The sequence below is a fragment of the Theropithecus gelada genome, chromosome 19 (genome assembly GCF_003255815.1).
Source record: "Theropithecus gelada isolate Dixy chromosome 19, Tgel_1.0, whole genome shotgun sequence".
Lineage (NCBI taxonomy): Eukaryota > Metazoa > Chordata > Mammalia > Primates > Cercopithecidae > Theropithecus > Theropithecus gelada.
The window spans coordinates 29,484,728-29,510,516 of NC_037687.1; the positions used below are offsets into that span (position 1 = coordinate 29,484,728).

At 44.8% G+C, this 25,789-nt stretch overlaps 2 protein-coding genes across 5 annotated transcripts in view; both read right to left on the reverse strand.

Moving 5' to 3' along the window:
• LOC112612445 (zinc finger protein 83-like) overlaps positions 1-25,789 on the reverse strand; it is a 77,090-nt gene that overhangs the window by 40,507 nt on the left and 10,794 nt on the right. For 2 of the 4 annotated variants that reach the window (XM_025366990.1, XM_025366988.1), the window contains exon 3: positions 21,516-21,642. Coding sequence is in view for 3 of the 4 variants with exons in the window: in XM_025366988.1 (XP_025222773.1) it covers positions 21,516-21,642 (127 nt within the window). In the remaining variant the exon portion in view is untranslated. Of the gene's footprint in view, positions 1-17,932; positions 19,801-21,515; positions 21,643-25,789 lie in introns of those variants that run through there. The other 2 variants (XM_025366989.1, XM_025366987.1) reach the window with 2 other exon arrangements.
• LOC112612460 (putative protein ZNF321) lies at positions 1,753-13,642 on the reverse strand (the record flags this gene model as incomplete). Its single annotated transcript, XM_025367029.1, is given in 3 exon segments — positions 1,753-1,790; positions 1,793-2,263; positions 13,507-13,642. Coding segments are annotated over 3 exon segments (645 nt in total), but the record flags the coding sequence as incomplete, so codon positions are not given.

The window sequence follows — 25,789 nt, forward strand, 5'->3', positions numbered from 1 at the left end:
CTACTTTGAAATCTACAAACATTCATCAAAATGATTAAATAGAGATACAACCCATATTGATGGACTGGAAAAAATTAATATTGTTAAATGATTATATAACCCAATGTGATTTAGATTCAACACAATACCCATGAAAATCCCTATCAGTTTTTGTTAAAGAAACAAAAAGCAAACTGGGAAAAGTGACTCACATCTGTTGGCCAGGCTGGTCTCAAACTCCTCACCTAAAGTGATTTACCCATCTTGGCCCCCCAAAGTGTTGACATTACAGGTGTGAGCCACCCTGCATGGCCCAATCCTCTTAACATAAACACTTTAATGTCAGTTAATGCTTGAACTCAATGTTAAGTCAACTCAAACTCAAGTCAGTACTGAAATGACTCTATTGCCAATTAATGGTTGATGGTTTGTTATACTCATTGCATTTGGAACAATTATCTCAAAAATGAATTTTCTGATGTTCTGCAAGGAGTAACCTCAGATCTCAGACTGAAGACCTTGCCACACTGATGACATTTGTAAGATTTCTGTCCAGTATGCATTCTCTGATGTCTAATGAGGTGTGAACGTGAAGTAAAGGCTTTGCCACAATCATCACACTTGTGAGGTTTCTCTCCTGTATGAATTCTCTTATGTTTTGCATAAGATGAAGCTTGACTGAAGACCTTGCCACAATCATCACATTTGTAAGGTTTCTCTACTGTATGAGTTCGCCAATGAACTGCAAGGTATGAAAGATGTCTGAAAAATTTGCCACATTTGTTACACTTGTAACATCTCACTTCATTATGGATTCTCCAATGATTTGCAATGGTTGTAGCGTTACTGAAGACTTTGTGACAATCATTACATTAGTAAAGTTTCCCTATACCATGGATTGCTTAATGGTGAATAAGTGTTGACTACCCACCAAAAGCTTTGCCACACTCATTACACTTGTACGGTTTCTCTCAAGTGTGAATTCTAGTATGTAGTGTCAGGTGTAAAATACTCCCAAAAGCCTTGTCACAAACCTTACATTTGTATGGTTTCTCTCCAGTGTGAATTATCCTATGTCTTTCAAGGTGTGATTTGGGACTGAAAACTTTGTCACATTCTTCACGTCTGTAAGGTTTCCCTCCAGTATGAAGTCTATGATGATGTGCAAGGTTTGATTGTTGATTAAAAACCTTGCCACATTCATTACACTTATAAGGTTTCTCTCCAGTATGAATTGCCTTATGAATTACAAGAGCTGAATTTTGACTGAAGGTCTTGCCACACTCATTATACTTGTAAGGTTTCTCACCAGTGTGACATTTATGATGGCATGCAAGGTATCGCTTCTGATGAAAGACCTTGCCACATACATCGCATTTATATTGTTTCTCTTCTAAGGGCATTATTTGGTGTTTCCTTAAGAATGAGCTACAGCCGGGCGCGGTGGCTCACCCCTGTAATCCCAGCACTTTGGGAGGCCGAGACGGGCGGATCACGAGGTCAGGAGATCGAGACCATCCTGGCTAACACAGTGAAACCCCGTCTCCACTAAAAAATACAAAAAACTAGCCGGGCGAGGTGGCGGGCGCCTGTAGTCCCAGCTACTCCAGAGGCTGAGGCAGGAGAATAGCGTGAACCCGGGAGGCGGAGCTTGCAGTGAGCTGAGATCTGGCCACTGCACTCCAGCCTGAGCGACAGAGCGAGACTCCGTCTCAAAAAAAAAAAAAAAAAAAAAAAAAGAATGAGCTACAATTAGCGGCTTTGCCACTCTCATTACATTGGAAAGATTTCTCTCTCATGTGTACTTCCTGTTTTTGTGTGAGTAATGAAGAATGCAGGAAATTCTTCCCATACTTATTAGAAATATGTGTTTTGGGCCTACAATAAATTATTTGGGATGTTGAAACTGAGGAAGCATTGTTGATAGACTTCTCAATTTGATTATCAATTTTCTCTTCAGTCTGAAATATGTGCAGTTCAGGCAGATGTGAATGAAAGCTTGATTCAAGCTGGTCTTTAATAGGCTTGTTTCCAGCATGCCTTTGCTCATATCGGTCTGTACTCCCAGTCATCTTTTCTATTTTTGTCATTGGTGCTTCATGGCCATTTCTTCCATCTTCTTGACACTGAAACACAAAGTCATGAATATCTTTCTCAATTTCCTGGAAGCAAACATCTCCAATGTGATGACTTGCTTGTCTTTGCAATGTCCCTGTGTGGATCACTTCTGTATTGCCTTGCCCTGTTGAAGAGAACTTCTTCATCCTGCATTTGGAAGAGATAGCTACAAAATATAAACACCAATAGGTTTCCAATTAAGTACAGATGGTAAATAATACTAAAATGTGTATATGACACAAAAAAAATACTTATTTTTAAACTTCCCGGCTGGGCGCTGTGGCTCACGCCTGTAATCCCAGCACTTTGGGAGGCGGAGGCGGGCGGATCACGAGGTCAGGAGATTGAGCCCATCCTGGCTAACACGGTGAAACCCCGTCTCTACTAAAAATGCAAAAAATTAGCCGGGCGAGGCGGCGGGCGCCTGTAGTCCCAGCTACTCCGGAGGCTGAGGCAGGAGAATGGCGTGAACCCGGGAGGCGGAGCTTGCAGTGAGCCGAGATCGCGCCACTGCACTCCAGCCTGGGCGACTAAGCGAGAGACTGTCTCAAAAAAAAAAAAAACAAAAAACTTCCCAACATGATCTTCCAAGTTTAGGAACACAAAAGGAGTAAGGTTCTTTAATAAATAAGGACAATTACATGTACTTCAAATCATTTGTATGGAAGCCTATTTCCAACATCATGACAAAACACTGATGGGGGCAAACATGTATAAGCCTAAAGTAAGGAGTATTTTTCCAATGTGAACTTAAGGTGTATAACCGTTTGCAAAAAACATATCACTGTCACATCAAAGAAGAGAAAAAATACATATTCTTCATATTTACAGCATATTTACTGTGTACAAATAAAGGCTAAAGAACCACACAATATACTATATCGATAAATAATCCACAACAAGCTACTGTAAGGACAACCAAAATCAATGGAAATTCTGTATTGTCAAACAATCATAGCACTGAGAAAATAAGAAAAGATTACAAAAATTAGCTAGGCATGGTGGCCTATGCCTGTAGTCCTGGTTACTTGGGAGGCTGAGGCACAAGAATGGCTTGAACCCAACAGGCAGAGGTTGCAATGAGCCGAGATCACATCACTGCACTTCAGCCTGGTTGACAAAGTGAGACTCTATCTCAAAAAAAAAAAAAAAAAAAAAAAATTAACAGAGCATTTTTCTGAATAACTGTCATAAAATTACTTATATCCATGCAGAAAAGGCATGTTGTGACATTTTTAAAAAGTTTTTTGTATTTTTATATTTTTGAGATGAAGTCTAGCTTTATCATAACAGGTTCGAGTGCAATGGCCTGATGTCGGCTCACTGCAACCTCTGCTTTTGGGTTCAAGTAATTCTCCTGCCTCAGCCTACTGAGTAGCTGGGATTACAGGCACACACCACCATGCTTGGCTAATTTTTGTATTTTTAGTAGAGATGGTGTTTCACCATGTTGGCCAGGCTGGCCTCAAACTTTTGACTTCAAGTGACCCACCCGCCTCAGCCTCTTTTTTTTTTTTTTTGAGACGGAGTCTCGCTCTGTCGCCCAGGCTGGAGTGCAGTGGCCGGATCTCAGCTCACTGCAAGCTCCGCCTCCCGGGTTCACGCCATTCTCCTGCCTCAGCCTCCAGAGTAGCTGGGACTACAGGCGCCCGCCACCTCGCCCGGCTAGTTTTTTTTGTATTTTTTAGTAGAGACGAGGTTTCACCGGGTTAGCCAGGATGGTCTCGATCTCCTGACCTTGTGATCCGCCCGTCTCGGCCTCCCAAAGTGCTGGGATTACAGGCTTGAGCCACCGCGCCCAGCCCCGCCTCAGCCTCTTAAACTCCTGGGATTACAGGCAGGAGCCAAGGCTCCCGGTGGCACTTTTGACATTAATGAGTGGAGTGTGTCAGTTATATTCCATAACACATACCAAAAAGCCTGATGTAAAATCACAAAACTTAATTAGTAAAATATTGTAATTCGTAAAACCAGCAAGCAAATAATAAGTATATTTATACAGCCTGCTGAATTCTAAACAATTCCATTAAGAAAAAAGCCACAACTTCTACTTACCACCAGCACACAATATAAGAACTGAAATACATGTTAAGATCACTACCTTCTGATGTATGAGGTCAAGAAAATACACAGCATTATAACGTTGCAGTGAACCGAGATCACACCATTGCAATCCAGCCTGGACAACAGGCTGAGACTCCATCTCAAAAAAAATTTAAAAAAAGTTATGACTAACGGTGTCAAAGATTGTAATTATGATGTGACAACTGCAGTTATGTAACAGCTAGGCAATGTAGCAATTCTTTTTGTTATTTATATTTTAATTTAATTTAATTTTATTTTATTTTTTAAGACAGAGTTTTGCTCCTGTTGCCCAGGCTGGAGGCTGGAGTCCAATGGCGTGATCTCAGCTCACTACAACCTTCGGGTTCAAGCGATTTTCCTTTCTCAGATGCCTGAGCAGCTGGAATTACAGGTGTGCACCACAATGTCCGGCTAATTTTTTGTATTTTTAGTAGAGACGGGGTTTCACCATGTTGGCCAGTCTGGTCTCCAACTCCTGACCTCAGGTGATCCACCCACCTTGAACTCCCAAAGTGCTGGGATTACAGGCGTTAGCCACCGTGCCCAGCCTCAGAGCAATTCTATATATATGCATTGCCCTTAGTTATCTAGTTTACTATGCATAACATACAAAACATAGAATGTGTACTGGGTAAATTTATAAACTGAGATTATAGGAAACATTTTAGAAAACAAATCGCACAATAAAAACATAAACATGATTCAGGTTCCCAGGTCTGAATGTTCTTATTGACCAAAAGCCATGTTCGGAGTTCTTATTCTCCAATAGGGTGTTCCTGCAGATGGGGCCTTTGAGAGAATTTGGTCATGGGTGTTGACTACTAGTGACTAGGACTCGTGCTTTTATAAAAAGAGATATTAAAGAGCTCACTGCCTGTTTCTCTTTCCAGCATGTGAGAATACGGCAGGAAGATGGCTGAACTAAACCATGAAGAAGGCTCTCACAAGTAACCAATTTGGCTGGCACCTTGCTCTTGGATTTCCAACTTTCCAAATTCATGAGAAATAAATGTCTGTGTCTTCAGCCTCCCAGTTTAAGCTATTTCCTTTATTGTTTGTTTTTGAGACCAAGTGATGCTCTATCACCCAGACTGCAGTGTAGTGGCACAATTTTCCTGCCTCAAGAGATTCTCCCTCCTCAGCCCGGAGTCTCACTCTGTTACCCAGGCTGGAGTGCAGTGGCATGATCTTGGCTCACTGCAACCTCTGCCTCCCTGGTTCAAGTATTTCTGCTACCTTAGCCTCCTGAGTAGCTGGGATAACAGGTGCAAGCCACCACGCCCAGCTAATTGTTATATTTTTAGTAGAAATGGGGTTTTACCACGTTGGCCAAGCTGGTCTCAAACTCCTGACCTCAGGTGATTTGCCTGTCTTGGCCTCCCAAAGTGCTGGGATTACAGGTGTGAGCCACCGTGCCTGGCCCATTTTTTTTTTTTGTTTAGTAGATTCGAGGTTTCATCACGTTGGCCAGAATGGTCTCAAACTCCTGACCTCAAGCGATCTGCCCACCTCAGCCTCCCAAAATGCTGGGGTTAGAGGTGTGACCCACCCAGGCCAGCCAATGTAAACTCTTTCTGACAGGACAGCGAGATAACGGAGACAGGAGAAGGAGCATCTCATCATCAGCACTGAAGGCTGACAAATCTGTTTAAACAAAGGAAGTTTACAGTCTGTACTACAAACCTTGCAATACTTCAAACCATCTAATAGCACTCTCATGTTTTAAAAACCTTGAGGCAAGCAACGCATGGTGGCTCACGCCTGTCATCCCATCACTTTGGGAGGCTGAGGCGGGACATCGAGACCATCCTGCCTAACACGGTGAAACTGTCTCTGCTAAAAAAAAAAAAAAAATACAAAAAAATTAGCTGGGCATTGTGGCACGCACCTGTAGTCCCAGCTACTTGGAAGGTAGAGTTAGGAGAAGCGCTTGAACCTGGAAGGTGGAGGTTGCAGTGAGCTGAGATCACATCACTGCACTTTAGCCTGGGTGACTGACTGAGCCTCCATTTTGAAATAAAAAAATTAAAAAAAAAAAATTAACAAAAGGAATTAAAGAAGGCTAAAGAGTAACTCCAACCCACACACATATATATAAAGTTCTCCATTAAAGGCAAATAAAAAGCAGATAGGCCAGGCGCCATGGTGCAGCTTATAGCTTGCAGTGAACTCCAAGAATGAAGTACTCAGACAATTCCAGCTGAGTGGGGGCAGAGATCAACCCTTCTGAGAGAGTGCCGCCCCAGAATCCATCCTCCAAGTATTTTTTTAAAGGGCTTGTTTAAACTACACTTCAGCCTGGCGTGGTGACTCATGCTTGTAATCCCAGCAATTTGGGAGGCCGAGGTGGGCGGATCACTTGAGGTTAGGAGTTCAAGACCAGCCTGACCAACATGGAGAAACCATGTCTCTACTAAAAATACAAAATTAGCTGGGGTGGTGATGCAAGCCTGTAATCTCAGCTACTCAGGAGGCTGAGGCAGGAGAATCGCTTAAATCCAGGAGGCAGAGGTTGCAATGAGCCGAGATTGTGCCATTGCATTCCAGCCTGGGCAACAAGAGTGAAACTCCATCTCAAAATAATAATAATAATAATAATAATAATAATGATAATAATAATAATAAATGACACTTCAGACAAACAAAATGCATCCACCTCGGGGCTCTGTGCAGTCAGGTCATGAGGCACATATGGCCTTGTAAAAGCACTTAGACCACATTCACAGGAGACTGTTTGCAGCATTTCTTATCACACAGTCTACTCCTTGTCCTGATTTCAGGGTCAAGGAGTTACAGTCTCATGCACAAATAACATACACACAGTGCCTCAGTATTTTTCCATGCCTCAACCTCAAATGCCTTGTACATAAGCTTGAATATGTTGCTGTGCACCCACCAAAGGTGATTCACACCTGTAATCCCAGCACTTCAGGAGGGGAGGCCAAGGTGGGCAGATCACTTAAATTTGGGAGTTCAAGACCAGCCTGATCAACAAGGAGAAACCTTGTCTCTACTAAAAATACAAAATTAGCCAGGCGTGGTGGCACATGCCTGTAATCCCAGCTACTCGGGAGGCTGAGGCAGAAGAATTACCTAAACCCAGGAAGCAGAGGTTGCAGTGAGCTGAGATCATGCCATTGCACTCCAGCCTGGACAACAGGAGCAAAACTTCATCTTGTAAATAAATAAATAAATGAACAAACAAACAGATACAGAAACCGGTATAAGTGTGCCTTTTCTTTATAACTCAACTTTTCCATTTAGAAGAAAAAAGCATGAAGAAAACACTACGTATATGTTAATGAAAATACAACATATACAGAACTAATTCTGACATAAATAACAAAGAGTTCTAGTGGAGATAGAGTAGTTTTTGCAGGTTATGGAATTTTTGTTTTGTTTTGTTTCATTCTTTTTCCTTGAGATGGAGTCTCACTCTGTCTCCCAGGGTGGAGTGTAATGGCACCATCTCGGCTCCTGCAACTTCCACCTCTCAAATTCAAGTGTTTCTCCTGCCTCAGCCTCTTGAGTAGCTGGGATTACAGGTGCCCACTACCATGCCTGGCTAACATTTGCATTTTCAGTAGAGACAGAATTTCACCCAGCCAGGTAATGGAAATTTCAAGTTTCATTATTATGCTACCACTTTAAAATGTTTAACATACCTTCAACAATAACCTCGCCCAAACATCTATACAACACACTTTGGTTCTTCATATTGAAAGGAATGGACACTAACGTGGTTGTTATAGTCTCACTGGAATCATGCTTCAACCACTTATATGTTTACTAAAAACTAAAAGACAAAACTATTTAAAATAATAACAATGGCTGGGCACGGCAGCTCGTGCCTGTAATTTTAGTGCTTTGGGAAGCCAAGACACATGGATTACTTGAGATCAGGAGTTTGAGACCAGCCTGCCCAACATGGCGAAACTCCATCTCTTCTAAAAACACAAAAATTAGCTGGGCAGGTGCTGCGTGCCTGTAGTTGCAGCTACTCAGGAAGCTGGGGCATAAGAATCCATTGAGCCCAGCAGGCAAAGGCTGTGATTAACCAAGATCACACCACTGCACTGCAGCCTGGACAACAGAGTGAGACTTCATCATAAACAAAAAAAAAAAGGTAAATAAGAAGGGAGTCAAAGCACATCTACACAAAAAAGCAATTATACACAAAAAATAGTAAATGAGAAATGAAGAACAAAGCAACCTACAAGACACGCAGATAAGATGTAACAGAAAGGCAATGGTAAGGTCTTTTCCATCAGGAATACTTCAAATGCAAATATTTAACTCTGCACTCAGCAGGCGAAGACTGGCTCCATCAACAGGAACCAACTACGTGTTGTTCATAGAAGACTCACATTAGCCCTATGGACACACATACACTAAAATTTAAAAAATAAAAACCAATAATTAGTTATGGAGGTTGGTGCCTGTAACCCCAGCTACTCAGGAGGCTGAGGAGGGTCTCTTGAGCCCAGGAGATCAAGACCAACTTCAACAACACAGTAAGACACTGTCTCTAAGAAAAATAAAAGTGATAAATTAGCCCCTCATGGTGACATGCACCTGTACCAGCTGCCGAGGGAGGCTGAGATGGGCCAATCGCCTAAGCCCAGGAATCCAAGGCTGCAGTGAGCCCTAATCCCACCATTGCACTCTACCCTGGGGGATAGAGTGAGACACTCTATCTAAAAAAATTTTTAAGTAGAAAATAACACAAAAAATAAAAATAATATTCCAAGCAAATGTCATCGCAAGAGAGCAGAGGTGGTTATAGAAATTTTTTTTTTTTTTTTAGAGATGGGGTCTTGCTCTGTCACCCAGGGTGGAGTGCAGTGGTGTGATCTCGGCTCACTGCAACCTCTGCCTGCTGGGTTCAAGCAATTCTTCTCCCTCCACCTCCCAAGTAGCTGGAATTAGTGCACACTAGCATGCTTGGCTATTTTTGGTATTTTTAGTAGAGACAGTGTTCTACCATGTTGGTCAGGCTGGTCTGGAACTCCTGACCTCATGATTTGCCCACCTTGGACTCCCAAAGTGCTGGGATTACAGGCGTGAGCCACCGCACCCAGACCTAAAACATATTTTAACTTGAAAATGTTTTCCTGGAGACAAGGAAAGATATTACATCATGATAATAGGGTCAATTCACCAAGAATATACAATAACTAGAGATATATGCATGAATATGAGAGCTCCATATATAAAGCCAATGTTTACAGAACTAAAAAAAAAAAATGGCTCCATTGTAATGCTAGGAGATTTCAACATTCCACTTTCAATAATGGGTAAAACTACAAGAGCGCTGAACAATAAAAAAGTAGAGGGAGGCCGGGTGCATGGCTCATGCCTGGAATTCTATCACTTTGGGAGGTTGAGGCATGAGGGTCACCTGGGGTCAGGAGTTTGAGACTAGCCTGGCCAACATAGTGAAACCTCATAGCTACTAAAAATACAAAAATTAGTTGGACGTGGTGGTGGGTGCCTATAGTCCCAGTTATATGGGAGGCTGAGGCAGGAGAATCACTTGAACCCAGCAGGTAGAGGCTGCAGTGAGCCAAGATTGTGCCACTCTACTCCAGCCTGGGTGACAGAGAGAACAAGACTTCATCATACACACACACACACACACAAAGAAACTGATGATTAAATGAATAAAATCCAAGATCATGTGTAATATATAGAAATGTCCAAGATGAAAGTAGTGGCTTAACCAAATAAAAGTGAACTTCGTACCAGAGGCATCATTCCAGTGACCTATGCTCCCCACAAGGACCTTGGGCCCCAATACAGGGTCTTTCTGTCAACTGTCTTTCCCACTCAGCTGAGTAACCATCTCAGAACAGTCACCTACTCCCCTGTGACACACACCAGGAAAGTGTGGATGAAGCACAACTGAAGAATGGCTGAGGGGCCTTGTGGAATAAGAAGAAATGCATATATTGGTCTTTTGCCCAGTTCCTGACACAGAGCTCCAAAGACCTTGGGACGTCCTGGGTGCGGGAGCATGATTTGTCCTAATGAGGCAACCTCTATGGTCTCCTGGATGGAGCTGATCACCAGCAAGAACAGGCTAGGCCTAGGGGCATGGACAGTCACTGCCATCCACCATCCTCCAGGAAGGAGAGAGGGGCTGGAGACTGAGTTACCATCAATCATGACTTTGTGATGAAGCCTCCACGCAAATCCCTAAACTACGGGAGATGAGAGCTTCCAAATGCTGAACACACACAGGGCCTGGGGCACGGCACACCCAGTGAACCTTCCCTCGCTCCTTATGCGGAGCACAGCTCCCTGGAAAGATGCCTCTAGTGTTCAGTACACTGTTATTCATTTCTACATATTATACATGATGTTGGATTTTATTTATTTAATAATCATTTTCCTATTTTGTGTGATAGTCTTTGTATTCTGTTTTATATCAATCATGTGTGGAACTGTTATATCAGAGAGTGACTATGGATTTACATTTTACTGCCCCACCCCGTGAATCTCATCTGGCTGTCCATCTGTGTCCTGTGAAACATCCTTCATCATGAACTCAAGAAAATGTTTCACTGAGTTTTGTGAGCCACCCTAGCAAAGTAATCAAACCCAAGAAAGGGGTTGACGAAACTCAACTTAACAGCTGGTTGGTCAGAAGAACATGTGACCACCTACTACTTGGAACTGGTGTCTGAGGTCGGGGGCAGCCTTGACGGCCTGGAGTTCAACCCTTGACCTGTGAGTTCTCACTCTAACTCCAGGCAGACAGTGTCAGAACTGAATTCAACTACGAGACATTCAGTTTGTGTCCATCCAAATCTGTATGTCGTTGAGGGGAAATACACACATTTTGGTGATCAGAAGTGAGGCATTCTGTGCTCAGCAGCATGTGAGAGTAGGAAAAGCACATTTGTTTTTTCATATTTTTTTTTTTTGGTGGGAGGACGGAGTCTCGCTCTGTCACCCAAGCTGGAGTGCAGGGGCGCAATCTCAGCTCACTGCAACCTCTGCCTCCTACGTTCAAGATATTCTCCTGCCTCAGTCTTTCAAGTAGCTGGGAATACACACGCCTGCCACCACACCCGGCTACTTTTGATATTTTTAGTAGAGATGGGGTTTCACCATGTTAGCCAGGCTGGTCTCAAACTCCCGACCTCAAGTGATCCACCCTCCTCAGCCTCTCAAAGTGTTTGAATTATAGGCATGAGCCACAGCGCATGGCCTTTTTCATATTTCAAATAGACAAGCAGACTATCTGAAGAAGCACAGAGGGATCTGTGCAGTATCCTGGGTCCCAGAGGCAAAGGAGGCACAGCCCATGTTTTCTCATCTCCTGATTAGGTGTTCCAAGTACAGGAAATGGGATGGAACCTGAAGAGGTCAAGGGGTAGGTGTATGGAGGCCTCAGTTCTGATCTATAGGGACAGAAAGTGGAGCATCAGATGGAATCAGGTACAGAAGGAGAGACCACAGGGGAAAGAGACTCCTTTGACACAGCCCTCCCTGTGCCACAGGGTCAAGAAACCAAAGAGGTCACAGAAGCCAGGTGACAGGGTGTTATTGCCCATCAGGATAAAGTAAAGGCTCTGCCTTTTTCTCTGAGTTGTGGCACCACTAGAGGGCAGAAAGATCAAAGTACTACACATCTAAAGAGCAGAGGGGCCGGGCGCGGTGGCTCACACCTGTAATCTCAGCATTTGGGAAGCCCAGACAGGCAAATTACCTGAGGTTAGGAGTTTGAGACCAAACTTGCCAAAATGGCAAAACCCCTAAAAAAATAAAAATTAGCCAGCTGTGGTGGTGATGCATGCCTGTAGTCCCAGCTACTTGGGAGGCTGAGGCAGAAGAACCACTTGAACTCAGGTGGCAGAGGTTGCAGTGAACTATTGTGCCACTGTACTCCAGCCTGGGCAAAATGGCGAGACTCTGTCAAATAAATAAATAAATAGCAGAAAAATAAGTGGGAGCAAAGAAAGATGTCCATTCTGAGATCTCAGGATTTAAACTTTCCTTTTCCCACAGAATTCTCCCACTTGCAGAGTTTCCCCACACACTATTGGAAGGTGGAGCTTCCACTCTGCCCATCTGAGCTCTTACCTGCCTTTACACCTGTAATACATTCCCACCCAGCTGGATATTTTTGCTATTTTCACTTCACTCTCCACAGTCCTGGGCTCTTTCCCTTGCTCCAACATGGAGACAACAGGGCAGAAAGAGACTCCTGCTTATAAAAAGAAAGGAACATAATGTGCTGGAGCTTTTCTAGAGTCCCAGCCCTACGTTTCAGTAGGAAAGAAGACATTACAGAAAAATCTAAAAAAGTATTTCACAAATTCCTCCACTCACTGCCTACTTCTTAAGGCTTACAAAGCATTGTAATATGTAATATGTGGACATCAAGGTCTCTTCCAAGAACTACTGAATCAAAAGCACAGGAGAAGCAAACAGGAAACTGGGTTTTTTTGTTTGTTTGTTTGTTTGCTTTGAGACGGAGTTTCACTTTGTTGCCCAGGCCAGAGTGCGATGGCGTGATCTAACCTCCACCTCCCCAGTTCAAGAGATTCTCCTGCCTCAGCCTCCTGAGTGACTGGGATTACAGGCATGCGCCACCCCTGGCTAATTTTGTATTTTTAGTAGAGAGGAGGTTTCTCCATGTTAGTCAGGCTGGTCTCGAACTCCTGACCTCAGGTGATTCCCTTGTCTTGGCCTCCCTAAATGCTGAGATTACAGGTGTGAGCCACCATACCCAACCAGAACTGGATATCTTTAAAGTCTGCCATAAGGTTTTGTTTTTCCTTTTGTTTTTGTTTTTTGAGACAGTCTTGCTCTGTTCCCTGGGCTGGAGTGCAGAGGCACAGTCTTGGCTCACTGCAACCATCTGCTTCTAGGTTCAAGCGATTCACCTTCCTTAGCCATTCTAGTAGCTAGTATTACAAATGTGTGCCACCACACCGGCCTAATGTTTGTATTTTTAATACAGATGGGGTTTCACCATGTTGACCAGGCTTCTCTTGAACTCCTGACCTGAAGTAGTCCAGAAGCCTTGGCCTCTTGAAGTGGGAGTGATGACAGGCGTGGGTCTCCATGCCTGACCTGCCATAAGGTTTTATGCCTACTTTACTTCTGGAAGCCCCACTGAGCTATCATGAAGAAAGCAGAAGATCTAAACAAAGGGGACAGTGAAAGTCCAGATGCTACATCATGAAGCTTTTCATTTCAAAATCAATACGGCTTCCATTTTAGTCAAGCAAGGATGAGGCTCCCAAGAGGCAAAAAGAGAAAATACAAAGATACACAAGGGCACATCCCCAGCAGGGAAGTTATCCTCACCCAGGGAGACCAGGTTCCTATAATTCTCCACCATCACATCTCTGTATAGAGTCCTCTGAGCAGGGTCCAGACATTTCCACTCCTCCTGAGAGAATTCTATGGCCACGTCCCTGAACGTCAGTAGACCCTGAAATGAAAACACATTTTAAGGAAATGGTTGTGGGCGGAGTTCTTATCTTTACCGAAAATGAGAAGACGAGAGAGGGGAAAGCATGGATTTAATTGTAGTGAATGTTCTGACATCCGAGTAAGGGACTTTTTACCACATGATATCTTCCCAGTTGTGTTTGATTATACTTTATAAAGAGGTCATGATACCCTCTCAGTATGAATTTTATGTTTGTGGATAATACAAGAAAGACACAAACAAAAAATCAATGCAGAGTTCCCGTTATGGAAATGGTAGCGGCCAGTCATGGTGGCTCACGCCTGTAATTCTAGCAGTTCGAGACCAAGGCAAGCAGATTGCCTGAGCTCAGGAGTTCAAAACCAGCCTGGACAACATGGTGAAACCCCATCTCTACTAAGATACAAAAAAATTGGCCAGGTGTAACAACGTGAGCCTGTGGTCCCAGCTACTGGGAAGGCTGAGGTAGGAGAATTGCTTGACAGCGGGAGGCAAAAGTTGTAGTGAGGCGAGTTCAAGCCACTGCACTCCAACCTGAGCAACAGAGCAAGACTCTGTCTCCAAAAACAAAACAAAACAAAAAAAGCAATGTTAGAATATTTTATTGACACACCAAGTGACATTCAGTATCCAGATGAGACACAGCATAAGTGATGTTTTTAGAGCTGACAATGGCCACAGTGAAAGATCAGAAACTAAAATTCAGCTAGGTAAGGGGATACATTGCTCTAATCCCAGCACTTTGAGAGGCCGAGGCAGGTGGATCACCTGAGGTCAGGACTTCAAGACCAGCCTGGCCAACATGGTGAAACCCTGCCTCTACTAAAAATGCAAAAAATTAGCCACATGTCCTGGTGGACACCTGTAATCCCAGCTACTCAGAAGGCTGAGGCAGAAGAATCATTTGAACCCAGGAGGCGGAGGTTGCAGTGAGCAGAGATCATGCCATTATACTCCAGCCTGGGCAGGAAGAGCCAAACTCTGTCTCAAAAAAAAAGTAAATAAAAAATAACTATTGGGTACTGGGTTTAATATCTAAATGATGACATAATCTGTATGACAAACCCCATTCATTCACAGGTAGCCCCAAACCTAAAGTAAAAAATATATATATAAAAAAAATTTTAATTTACTGCAGAATTTTTCCTAAAGTCTCATAACTATGCAGAAATACATGTGTACAAGGCTTGCTCTGACACCTAACACGGAACTGACGGTAGCGGCTCCCCAGTGAGGTTGGAAGGAGGGTGGAGAACGTGACAGGGAAAGGAAATGCCTTATGGCCAAGGGCCTAAGCTGCAGCTTTGCTTGGAGTGTTACCACAAAACAAATATATATATCATGTGATGTTTAAATATAACAATATATATTTAATAATAATTAGGCTGGGCATGGTAGTGCACGCCTGTAATCCCAGCACTTTGGGAGGCTGAGGCGGGTGGATCACAAGGTCAGGATTTCAAGACTAGCCAGACCAAGATGGTGAAACCCCATCTTTACTAAAAATACAAAAATTAGCTGGTTGTGGTGTCACATGCCTGTAATTCCAGCTACTCAGGAGGCTGAGGCAGAAGAATTGCTTGAACCCAGGACGTGGAGGTTTCAAGTGCCGGCCATACTTTCATCTGCACAGGGCACCAATATGCTCTGGCCTCGGGCCCATTCACCTCAGCATTTCACTGGCCAAAGGCCAAATCCTTCATCCAGATAAGGAATAGCCCATAGGGACCTCAAAAGAAATACTTTAACCCCGCAAAACTTTGTAAACGGGGCCCTGGAGATGCTCGCTCAGACCCACTCCCCGCTCTGGAGTGCTTTCCTGATGGAATAAGAGGATGGAGAAGAGGGCTGCCTCCAGGAAGAGCACGTTTTCCAGGGATTGGAACTGGGGAGAAGCTGGGCCCGGCAGGAGGAGGGAGGTGGGGGGCGACGGCGCCTTCGGACAGGGGTGGGGGTCTGCAAGATCCCAGGATCAGGCAGAGGACTCGGCCTCCTGGGGACTGGGGCTGCGGCGCTGCGCTCCAGAGGCCGACGTAACAGCGAGGCTATGAGGCGCCCAGGGCGAGAATCCAGCTCGCGGGTGAGGGCTTGAAACAGCGCGAGGTGGGAGGACGGATCGGGAAGTGTTTTGTGAAGGAAAGTTTCGCGACATGAGGTGGCTGCACAATCCCACTGCAGAAAGACCGGGGACGGGACTGGCGTCAGGGCGACTTTAAACTCAAAAGGAAGCCACTCACGGACTCTCAGCCGGATGTCTCAATTTGCTCTGGGTTGAGAAAGAGGGGCTGAAATTTCCAGGTCTGTGGGGACCCCATGTCCCCGGTATAGCAGCACCAGAGAACTGGGAAGCGCACAGACCGCCGCGCAACCTTCAGTACACGCTATCTGCTTCCGGGTCTGAGCCAATCAGAAAAGGACAGAAGCCAGGCCTGGGCGGGACACCCAGGAGGTGGGCGGGGCCTCGGTGAGGCCGGGAACAGACTTGAAGAGGTGGACTCGGCCTGAGCGAGGCCAAGGCCGGGGCGGGGCGCGAAGGACAGGTGACCTGGCGCGAGGGACAAGAGTCCTGGACTGTGAGGGGTCTGCGGGGGCGGGAAGGAGGGGGAGCTTCCCTCCCTCTCGCTCTCGGCGCCTCTGTTTTCCGGGTTTTGGAGGCGAAACCCGGCAGTGAGGCTGGAGTAGCTCAGCAGTCAGGGAAATAGTACCTCCCTGAGAAGTCGACGTGGAGCAGTAATTGGACACAGGAAAGTTCCTTGCTAATGAAATTAATTTTAGCAATTTAATTCCAAAGCCTTGAAGCTGTCTAGGGCAGGAATGCAAACTAGAATGCGAAATGCAAAGCCCTGCCTGAGCGAAACCTACAACTTCATGCTGATGGTCCACAGGACAGAATAGAAATCCTCTCCCTTTCAATTCTCCATTCACTGGAGTGGGAGAGTCCACCCTGTGCTCAGCTCCTGAGACTTCCCTAGGGCCACCCCCATGGGGTGCAAAGGGGAGGGCTCAGGCCAGGGAGGAGTGAGGTCACCACCTCCTGCTTAAACGCAGCAGGGATGCAGGCGGGGTGGCGGGAGTCTGGGGTCCCAGCTACTCAGGAAGCAGCAGGAGGATCGCGGAGCCCGGAGGTCCAGGCCAACCTGGGTGACAAAGTAAGACCCTCTACCCCAGAGCTCCCTCCTCCATGTCAACAAGAAAAAAAGTAATAAAAAAAATAAAAATAAATAAAATAAGCACTGACATTTAAACAGTGCATATAAACTGCCCAGGTGTTCCTTACATTTGTTATTTCATGCTGCACTTAAAATGAGTTATTCTTATCATGGAAAAGAGTCAAACTCTGTAAAATATCTTTAGAGATTTATTCTGAGCTAAATATGAATGACCATGGCCCGTGACACAACCCTCAGGAGGTCCTGAGAACATGTGTCCAAGGTAATGGGGAACAGCTTGTTCTTAGACTCTTTAGGGAGGCATTAGACATCAATCAAATACATTCAAGAAATACACTGATGGCTGGGCGCGGTGGCTCGTGCCTTTAATTCCAGCACTTTAGGAAGCCGAGGCGGGCAGATCACGAGGTCAGGAGATCAAGACCATCCTGGCTAACACGGTGAAACCCTGTCTCTACTAAAAATACAAAAAATTAGCCGGGTGTGGTGGCGGGCCTCGTAGTTCCAGCTACCTGGGAGGCTGAGGCTGGAGAATGGCGTGAATCCGGGAGGCGGAGCTTGCAGTGAGCCAGATCACACCACTGCAATTATCTCAAAAATGAATTTTCTGCTGTTCTGCAAGGAGAGACCTCAGACTAAAGACCTTGCTTCACCTATGACATTTGTAAGATTTCTGTCCAGTATAGATTCTCTGATGTCTAATGTGGTGTGAATGTAAAGACTTTGCCACATTGGGCGCGGTGGCTCATGCCTGTAATCCCAGCACTTTGGGAGGCCAAAGTGGGCAGATCACAAGGTCAAGAGTTGAGAGCAGCCAGGCCAACATGGTGAAACCCTGTCTCTACTAAAAACAAAAATTAGCCAGGCTTAGTGGAACATGCTTGCAGTCCCAGCTACTCGGGAGGCTAGGAAGGAGAATCGTATGAACCCGGGAGGCGGAGGTTGCAGTGAACTGAGATTGTGCCACTGCACCCCAGCCTGGGCGAAAGAGTAAGACTTCATCTCAAAAAGAAAAAAAAGAAAAAAAAAGAAAAAAAAAAAAAAAAAAGACTTTGCCACAATTATCACAGTTGTGAGGTTTCTCTCCTGTAAGAATTCTCGTTTTGCATAAGATGAAGCTTGACTGAACACCTTGCCATAATCATGACATCTGTAAGGTTTCTCTCCAGTATGAGTTCGCCAATGAACTACAAGCTATGAACGATGTCTGAAAACTCTGCCACATTTACTACACTTGTAAGATCTCTCTTCATTATGAATTCTCTAATGATTTGCAAATGATAGTAGCATTACTGAGGACTTTGTGAGAATCATTACATTTGTAAAGTTTGCCTATACTGTGGATTGCTTGATGATGAGTAAGTGATGACTGCCCACTAAAGGCTTTGCCACACTCATTGCACTTATAAGGTTTTTCTCCAGTATGAAGTCTATGATGACATACAAAGGATGCCATATGACTGAAGGTCTTGCCACACTCCTTACACTTGTAAGGCTTCTCCCCATTATGAAGTCTATGATGGTATACAAAGGATGACATATGACTGAAGGTCTTGCCACACTCATTACACTTGTAAGGTTTCTCTCCAGTATGAACTCTCTGATGTTGTGCAAGGTTTGATTGTTGATTAAAAACCTTGCCACATTCATTACACTTGTAAGGTTTCTCTCCAGTATGAATTGCCTTATGAATTACAAGGGATGAATTTCGAGCAAAGGTCTTGCCACACTCATGACAGTTGTAAGGTTTCTCTCCAGTATGAAGTCTACGATGGCCTACAAGGGATGACTTCTGACTGAAGGTCTTGCCACACTCATTACACTTGTAAGGTTTCTCTCCAGTATGAAGTCGATAATGACATGCAAGGTGTGCTTTTTGATTAAAAACCTTACCACATTCATTACATGTGTAAGGTTTCTCTCCAGTATGAACTCTCTGATGTTGTGCAAGGTATGAATCACGCCGGAAAACCTTGCCACATTCATTGCATGTGTAAGGTTTCTCTTCAGTATGAACTCTGTTATGGCGTGAAAGGCATGAATTATGCCTAAAAGCTTTGTCACAAACCTTACATTTGTATGGTTTCTCTCCTGTATGAATTCGCCTATGTGTTTCAAGTTGTGATCTGCAACTGTAAACCTTGTCACATTCTTCACATTTGTAAGGTTTCTCTCCAGTATGACGTCTACGATGGCCTACAAGGGATGATGTCTGACTGAAGGTCTTACCACACTCATTACATTTGTAAGGTTTCTCTCCAGTATGAAGTCTATGATGGCGTGTAAGAGATGACTTGTGACCGAAGGTCTTGCAACACTCATTACACTTGTAAGGTTTTTCTCCAGTATGGACTCTATGGTGCCATGCAAGGTATTGCTTTTGATGAAAGACTTTGCCACATACATCACATTTATATTGTTTCTCTCCTGAATGGGTTATGTGATGTCTCCTTAAATGTGAGCTATAATTAAAGGCTTTGCCACACTCATTACATCGGAAAGGTTTTTCTCTCATGTGTACTTCCTGTATTTGTGTGAATAATGAAGAACGGAGAAAATTCTTCCCATACCTATTAGAAATATGGGTTTTAAGCCTACTGGAAATTCTTTGGGATGTTGAAACCAAGGAAGCATTGTTGATAGACTTCTCTACTTGATTATCAATTTTCCCTACAGTCTGAAATACGTGCAGTTCAGGCAGATGTGAATGAAAGCTTGATCCAAGCTGATCTTTAATAGGCTTGTTTCCAGCATGTCTTTGATTATGTCGGTCTGTACTACCTGTCAACTTTTTGATTTTTGTCATGGGTGCTTCATGGACCTTTCTTTTAATTTCTTGCCACTGAAACTCAAAGTCATGAATATCTTTCTTGATTTCTGGGAAGCAAAAATCTCCAATGTGATGACTTTCATGTCTTTCCAACATCCCAGTGTGTAACACTTCTGTATTGCCTTGCCCTGTTGATGAGTACTCCATCATGGTTTTAAAAGAGCTGTCTAAAAAACAGAAAAACCAATAGGTTTCCAATTAAGTACATATGGTAGATAATGGTTAATATTGAAATGTGTTAATATTACGCAAAAAGCAATACTTATTTTAAACTTTCCAAATATGATCTTCAAAGTTTAAGAACACCCTCTCTCTACTAAAAATACAAAAATTAGCCAGGTATGGTAGTGGGTGCCTGTAATCCCAGCTACTCAGGAGGCTGAAGCAGGACAATTTCTTAAGCCTGGGAGGCAGAGGTTGTAGTGAGCAGAGATCACATCATTGCATTCCAGCCTGGGTAACAAGAGCAAAATTCCATGTCAAACAAAAACAGTTCAGTCAAGAGCCTCATATACATGAGGCAGTAAGCCTGAATCATGTCCTCCCTAGGAGGAACTTCTACAGCAGTGACTGCTGCTTAGAGAAGCTGATCATTAGTTTATGTGATGATCACTGTCACAGTACCAGGGAGAGATGCTTCTGTGATGCTCCTTTAAAACCAGAATGAAAGGCCAAGCATGGTGGCTCAGGTTTGTAATCCCAACACTTGGCTGGAGGCTGAGGTGGGCAGATTGCTTGAGACCAGAAATTTGAGACCAGCCTGGTCAACATGGTGATACCCTATCTCTAACAAAAATACAAAAATTCGCAAGGTATCATGGCTTGCATCTGTAATTCCAGTTAGGTTGGGAGACTGAGGTATGAGAATTGCTTGAATGCAGGAGGTGGAGGTTGTCATGAGCTGAGATCACAACAGTGCACTACAGCCTGAGCAACAGAGGGAGACTCTGTCTCAAAAAAACAAAACAAAACAAAACCAGAACCACAGCTGGAAACACTTGTCAGTCAGTGTCAGTGTCATGCTTTCAATCTCGTATCCTGGGCCATGCTGACAATTCTGCTCAGGGCTTCCAGGGACATCTCTGCCTAGAGCAGGATGATATTCAATTGTATTAGTGAGAGTGTTAATAAGTGTTCTGGGCCGGGAGCGGTGGCTCAAGCCTGTAATTCCAGCACTTTGAGAGGCCGAGACGGGTGGATCACGAGATCAGGAGATCGAGACCATCCTGGCTAACATGGTGAAACCCCGTCTCTACTAAAAAAATACAAAAAAAACTAGCCGGGCGATGTGGTGGGCGCCTGTAGTTCCAGCTACTCGGGAGGCTGAGGCAGGAGAATGGCATAAACCCGGGAGGCGGAGCTTGCAGTGAGCTGAGATTCGGCCACTGCACTCCAGCCTGGGCGACAGAGCGAGACTCCGTCTCNAGACGGGCGGATCACGAGGTCAGGAGATCGAGACCATCCTGGCTAACACGGTGAAACCCCGTCTCTACTAAAAAAATACAAAAAAAACTAGCCGGGCGATGTGGTGGGCGCCTGTAGTTCCAGCTACTCGGGAGGCTGAGGCAGGAGAATGGCATAAACCCGGGAGGCGGAGCTTGCAGTGAGCTGAGATCCGGCCACTGCACTCCAGCCTGGGCGACAGAGCGAGACTCCGTCTCAAAAAAAAAAAAAAAAAAAGTGTTCTGTTTTTATGTAAAACTACTCCATAGGAGAGTCTCTAAGAAGCTACCCATGACAGATAGGAGCGTCATCACTGCAGAAAACAATGACGTGTACATCAAAAGCATGTATCACAAAATCTCAAAAGAGAATACAAAATCAGGAAGAGCCAAGATAGACAAAGGCAGATTCCTCACGTGTGGAGACACATTTTCCTCACCCACAGACTCCAGGTTCCTGTAGTTCTCCAACATCACTTCCCTGTATAAAGCCCTCTGCGCAGGGTCCAGGCATTTCCACTCTGCCAGTGAGAATTCTATAGCCACATCCCTGAAAGTCACGCGTCCCTAAAATGAAACACACATTTCCACAAAACATTATGGAGGAGTTATCACCTTCACAGAAAATGAGAAAAGAGAAAATAAGCATTGATTTGATCCAAGACTGTGTTCTGACAAACCCACGCTAAGGTATTTTTGAACAGTTTTTTCTGTACAGTTGTGTTTTATTGTACTTTCCCATTATAGATTTTAAAATCTAACTCACTGTGGAAGTCTCAGTTTTATGGAAAATATAAAAAACACATGTCCGGGATCCTGGCTAACTCAGTGAAACCCCGTCTCTACTAAAAATACAAAAAATTAGCCAGGCGTGGTGGCAGGCACCTGTAGTCCCAGCTACTCAGAAGGCTGAGGCAGGAGAATGGCGTGAACCCGGGAGACGGAGCTTTCAGTGAGCCGAGATCATGCCACTGCACTCCAGTCTGGGAGACAGGGCGAGACCCCGTCTCAAAAAATATATATATATATTTGTGTGTGTGTGTGTGTGTGTGTGTGTGTGTGTGTCCAGGGTGCGGTGGCTCACACCTGAAATCCCAGCAGTTTCGGAGGCCGAGGTGAGTGGATCAACTGAGCTCAGGAGTTCGAACCACCCAGGGCAACATGGTGAAACCAAGTCTCTACTAAAAATACAAAAAAATTAACTGGGTGTGCTTGTGCACGCCTCTAGTCCCAGCTATTTGGGAGGCTGAGGCAGGAGAATCGCTTGAGCTCCAGAGGCGAAGGTTGCAGTGAGCTGAGATTGTGCCACTGTACTTCAGCTTAGACTGCAGAGTGAGACTCCATCTCAAACAAACAAAATATATATATATATGGCCAGGCATGGGGGCTCACACCTGTAACCCTGTCACTTTGGGATACCAAGGTAGGTGGATCACTTAAGGTCAGGAGTTTGAGACCAACCTGGGCAACATGATGAAACCCCATAGCTACTAAAAATAGAAAAATTAGCTGGGCATGGTGGGGGAACCGCCTGTAATCCCAGCTATTTGGGAAGCTGGGGAAGGGGAATTGCTTGAACTCTGGAGGCAGACGTTGCAATAAGCTGAGATCACAGCACTGCACTCCAGCCAGGGCAACAGAGTGAGTCTTTCTCAAAATAAAAATATATGTATATATATACTGCAAATAATGTGTTTTCTACAAAAACCATGGGCTTGGCTGGGCATGGTGGTTCACATCTACAATCCTGACACTTCTGGAGGCTGAGGCGTGTGGATCACGAGGTCAAGAGATTAAGACCATCTGAGCCAACATGCTGAAACCCCGACTCTATTAAAAATACAAAAATTAGCTTGGTGTGGTGGCATGCACCTGTAATCCCAGCTACTCAGGAGGCTGAGGCAGGAGAATCACTTGAACTCGGGAGGCTGAGGTTGCAGTGAGCTGAGATAGTGCCACTTCACACCAGCCTATTGACAGAGTGAGACTCTGTCTCAAAAAAATCATGGACTTCTCCATTAATGCTCTCCAGGACACATTTAAAATCACATCTACACACACTTAAATTAACTTCAGTCCAGACATTATAAGGAAAAACCTGGAGAGGACACATCCATAGCTACTCACCAGGCTGAGGTGGGAGGATTGCTTGAGCCTGGAGAGCAGAGGTTGAAGCGAACCAAGATTGCACCACTGCACTCCAGCCTGGGGGACACAGTCAGACCCTGTCACCCCCACCCCCCAAAAAGTCTGAAGCTCATTGAATTAAGAGACAGCTTCAAGAAATCATGAAAGCAATGCATGAAGAAAATGAGGTCAACCAACATACAGAAATTATGAAGAACTACACAGAAACTCTCAGGCTAAAAATACAGTAACTAAATGGAAAAACTCAATACATGGGATCCAAATCAGAATTCATTATGTAAATTAAAAATTAGTGAAGAGGGGATGGGTGAGGTGGCTCACACCAGGACTTTGGGAGGCTGAGGAGGGTGGATCACATGAGGTCAGGAGTTCGGAGACCAGCCTGGCCAATATGATAAAACTTTGTCTCCACTAAAAATACAAAGATTAGCAGGGTGTAGTGGTGGGCTTCCCATTGCACTCCAGCCTGGATGACAGAGTGAGACTGTCTCAAAAGAAAATAATAAAATAATTTTTTAAAAAAGGCCAGGCATGGGCCAGGTGTGGTGGCTCATGCCTGTAATCCTAGCACTTTGGGACGCCGAGGCAGGCAGATCACCCAAGGTCAGGAATTCAAGACCAGCCTGACCAACATGGAGAAACCCCATCTCTACTACAAATACAAAATTAGCTGGGTGTGGTGGTGCATGCCTGTAATCCCAGTTACTTGGGAGGCTAAGGCAGGAGAATCGCTTGAACCTGGGAGGTGGAGGTTGCGGTGAGCCGAGATTGCATCATTGCACTCCAGCCTGGGCAATAAGAGCAAAACTCTGTCTCAAAAAAAAAAAAAAAAAAACAGAAAGGCCAGGCTTGGTGGCTCATGCCTGTAATCCCAGCACTTTGGGAGGCCGAGGTGGATGGATCACCTGAGGTCAGTAGCTCAAGACCAGTCTGACCAACATAGAGAAACCCTGTCTCTACTAAAAATACAAAATTAGCTGGGCATGGTGGTACATGCCCGTAATCCCAGCTATTCAAAAGGCTAAGGCAGGAGAATTGCTTTAACCATGAAAGTGGATGTTAAAATGAGCCGAGTTTGTGACCTTGTACTCCACCCTCAGCAACCAGAGTGAAACTCCATCTCAAAAAAAAAAAAAAAGTAGTGAATAGGAAAAGAAACAACAACAACAAAGAATAAAGAAAAATGAAGGGAGTCTAAACAGACTAACAGGACACCAGCAAGGACACCATCCTAACACATTAGGAAAGTCCCAGACCAGGTTGTGGCTCACGCCTGTAATTCCAGCATTTTGGGAGGCCCAGGTGTGGGAATCACCTGAGGTCAGGCGTTCAAGACCGGCCTGGCCAACATGGTGAAATTTCATCTCTACTGAAAATACAACAATCAGCCAGGTGTGGTGGTGTGCACCTGTAATCTCAGCTACTTGGGAGGCTGAGGTGACAGAATTGCTTGAATCCAGAAGCAGAGGCTGGAGTGAGGTGAGATCACACCACTGCACTCCAGCCTGGGCAACAGTGTTGGGATTTGCTCAAGATAGGGGCAGAAATATTCAAGGGAAATATTAGGGAAAGTTATAGGGAATAGTCACAAACCTTTTGGAAGGCCAAAAGGTTACATAGCTTGTAGTAATTGAACAGGCTGAAGGCAGCCGGCTCTTACCTTACAGCATTAGGTCATAGGGTAAATACTAGGGACAACAGAGGCTTCCCCAGTTGTGTCTGTTTACCCTGCCTCCAGTAACTAACCTTTGAGCCACATGGCACTCTAGGGGGGAGGCTGACCAGGGAAATTGTCCCTTAATGGTATTTACTTTAGACCACAGTACCTGGGCTTTAATCATTCATAAAACCACTCTCTTAACCATGTTAATTATCCTCAAGTGTGTTTACTCAAACTTCTGTTGTTAATTCAACGCTACATAAATGCCCGGAGTGTGAGCTGCTCAGGGCCGCTGCAGTGACAAACCTCTCTTGGTGTGCAGGCAACTGGGCACCCGGCAGGACCGGCAGAGCAGAGTGTCTGTGTGTCGGCGTACGTTTCACTCATCCGTCTGGACCAGGGACTGTGGGCAGACCCCTGCAGCTAATGCCCTGTTGTGAGGGGCAATACCTCAGTTGGTGCCCCGTGTGAGGAAAGTCAGGGATCTGCAGAAACAGACCCCCAGCAGTTCAAGCCCCTCCTGAGGCAACCTGCAAAGGAAGGGTGAGGACGGCCCTCAAGAGGAAAGCTGTGATGGAAGCGTGAGGAACGCGACCCCTGAAAACGAAGGCAAAGAAGGACCATGTGGTCAAGTCAGTGAGTAATCAGTAAGTCACTGGTGCCCACTCTAGGTTACCACGTTCCGGGGAAAGTTGGAAACAGCATATAAAAGCGTTAAGACAGTTGCTTAAGGCTAGTGGTCAGGAAACACAGCAGAAGTAGCCAAACAGAATTATCTGTGTGTCAGTGTATGCTTTATTCATACGTGGTTTAGGTCAGGGTCGGCACGCAGATCCCCGCAGCTAATGCTGTCTTGTGAGGAGCAATACCTCAACAGAGCAAGACTCCATCTCAAAAAAAAAAAAA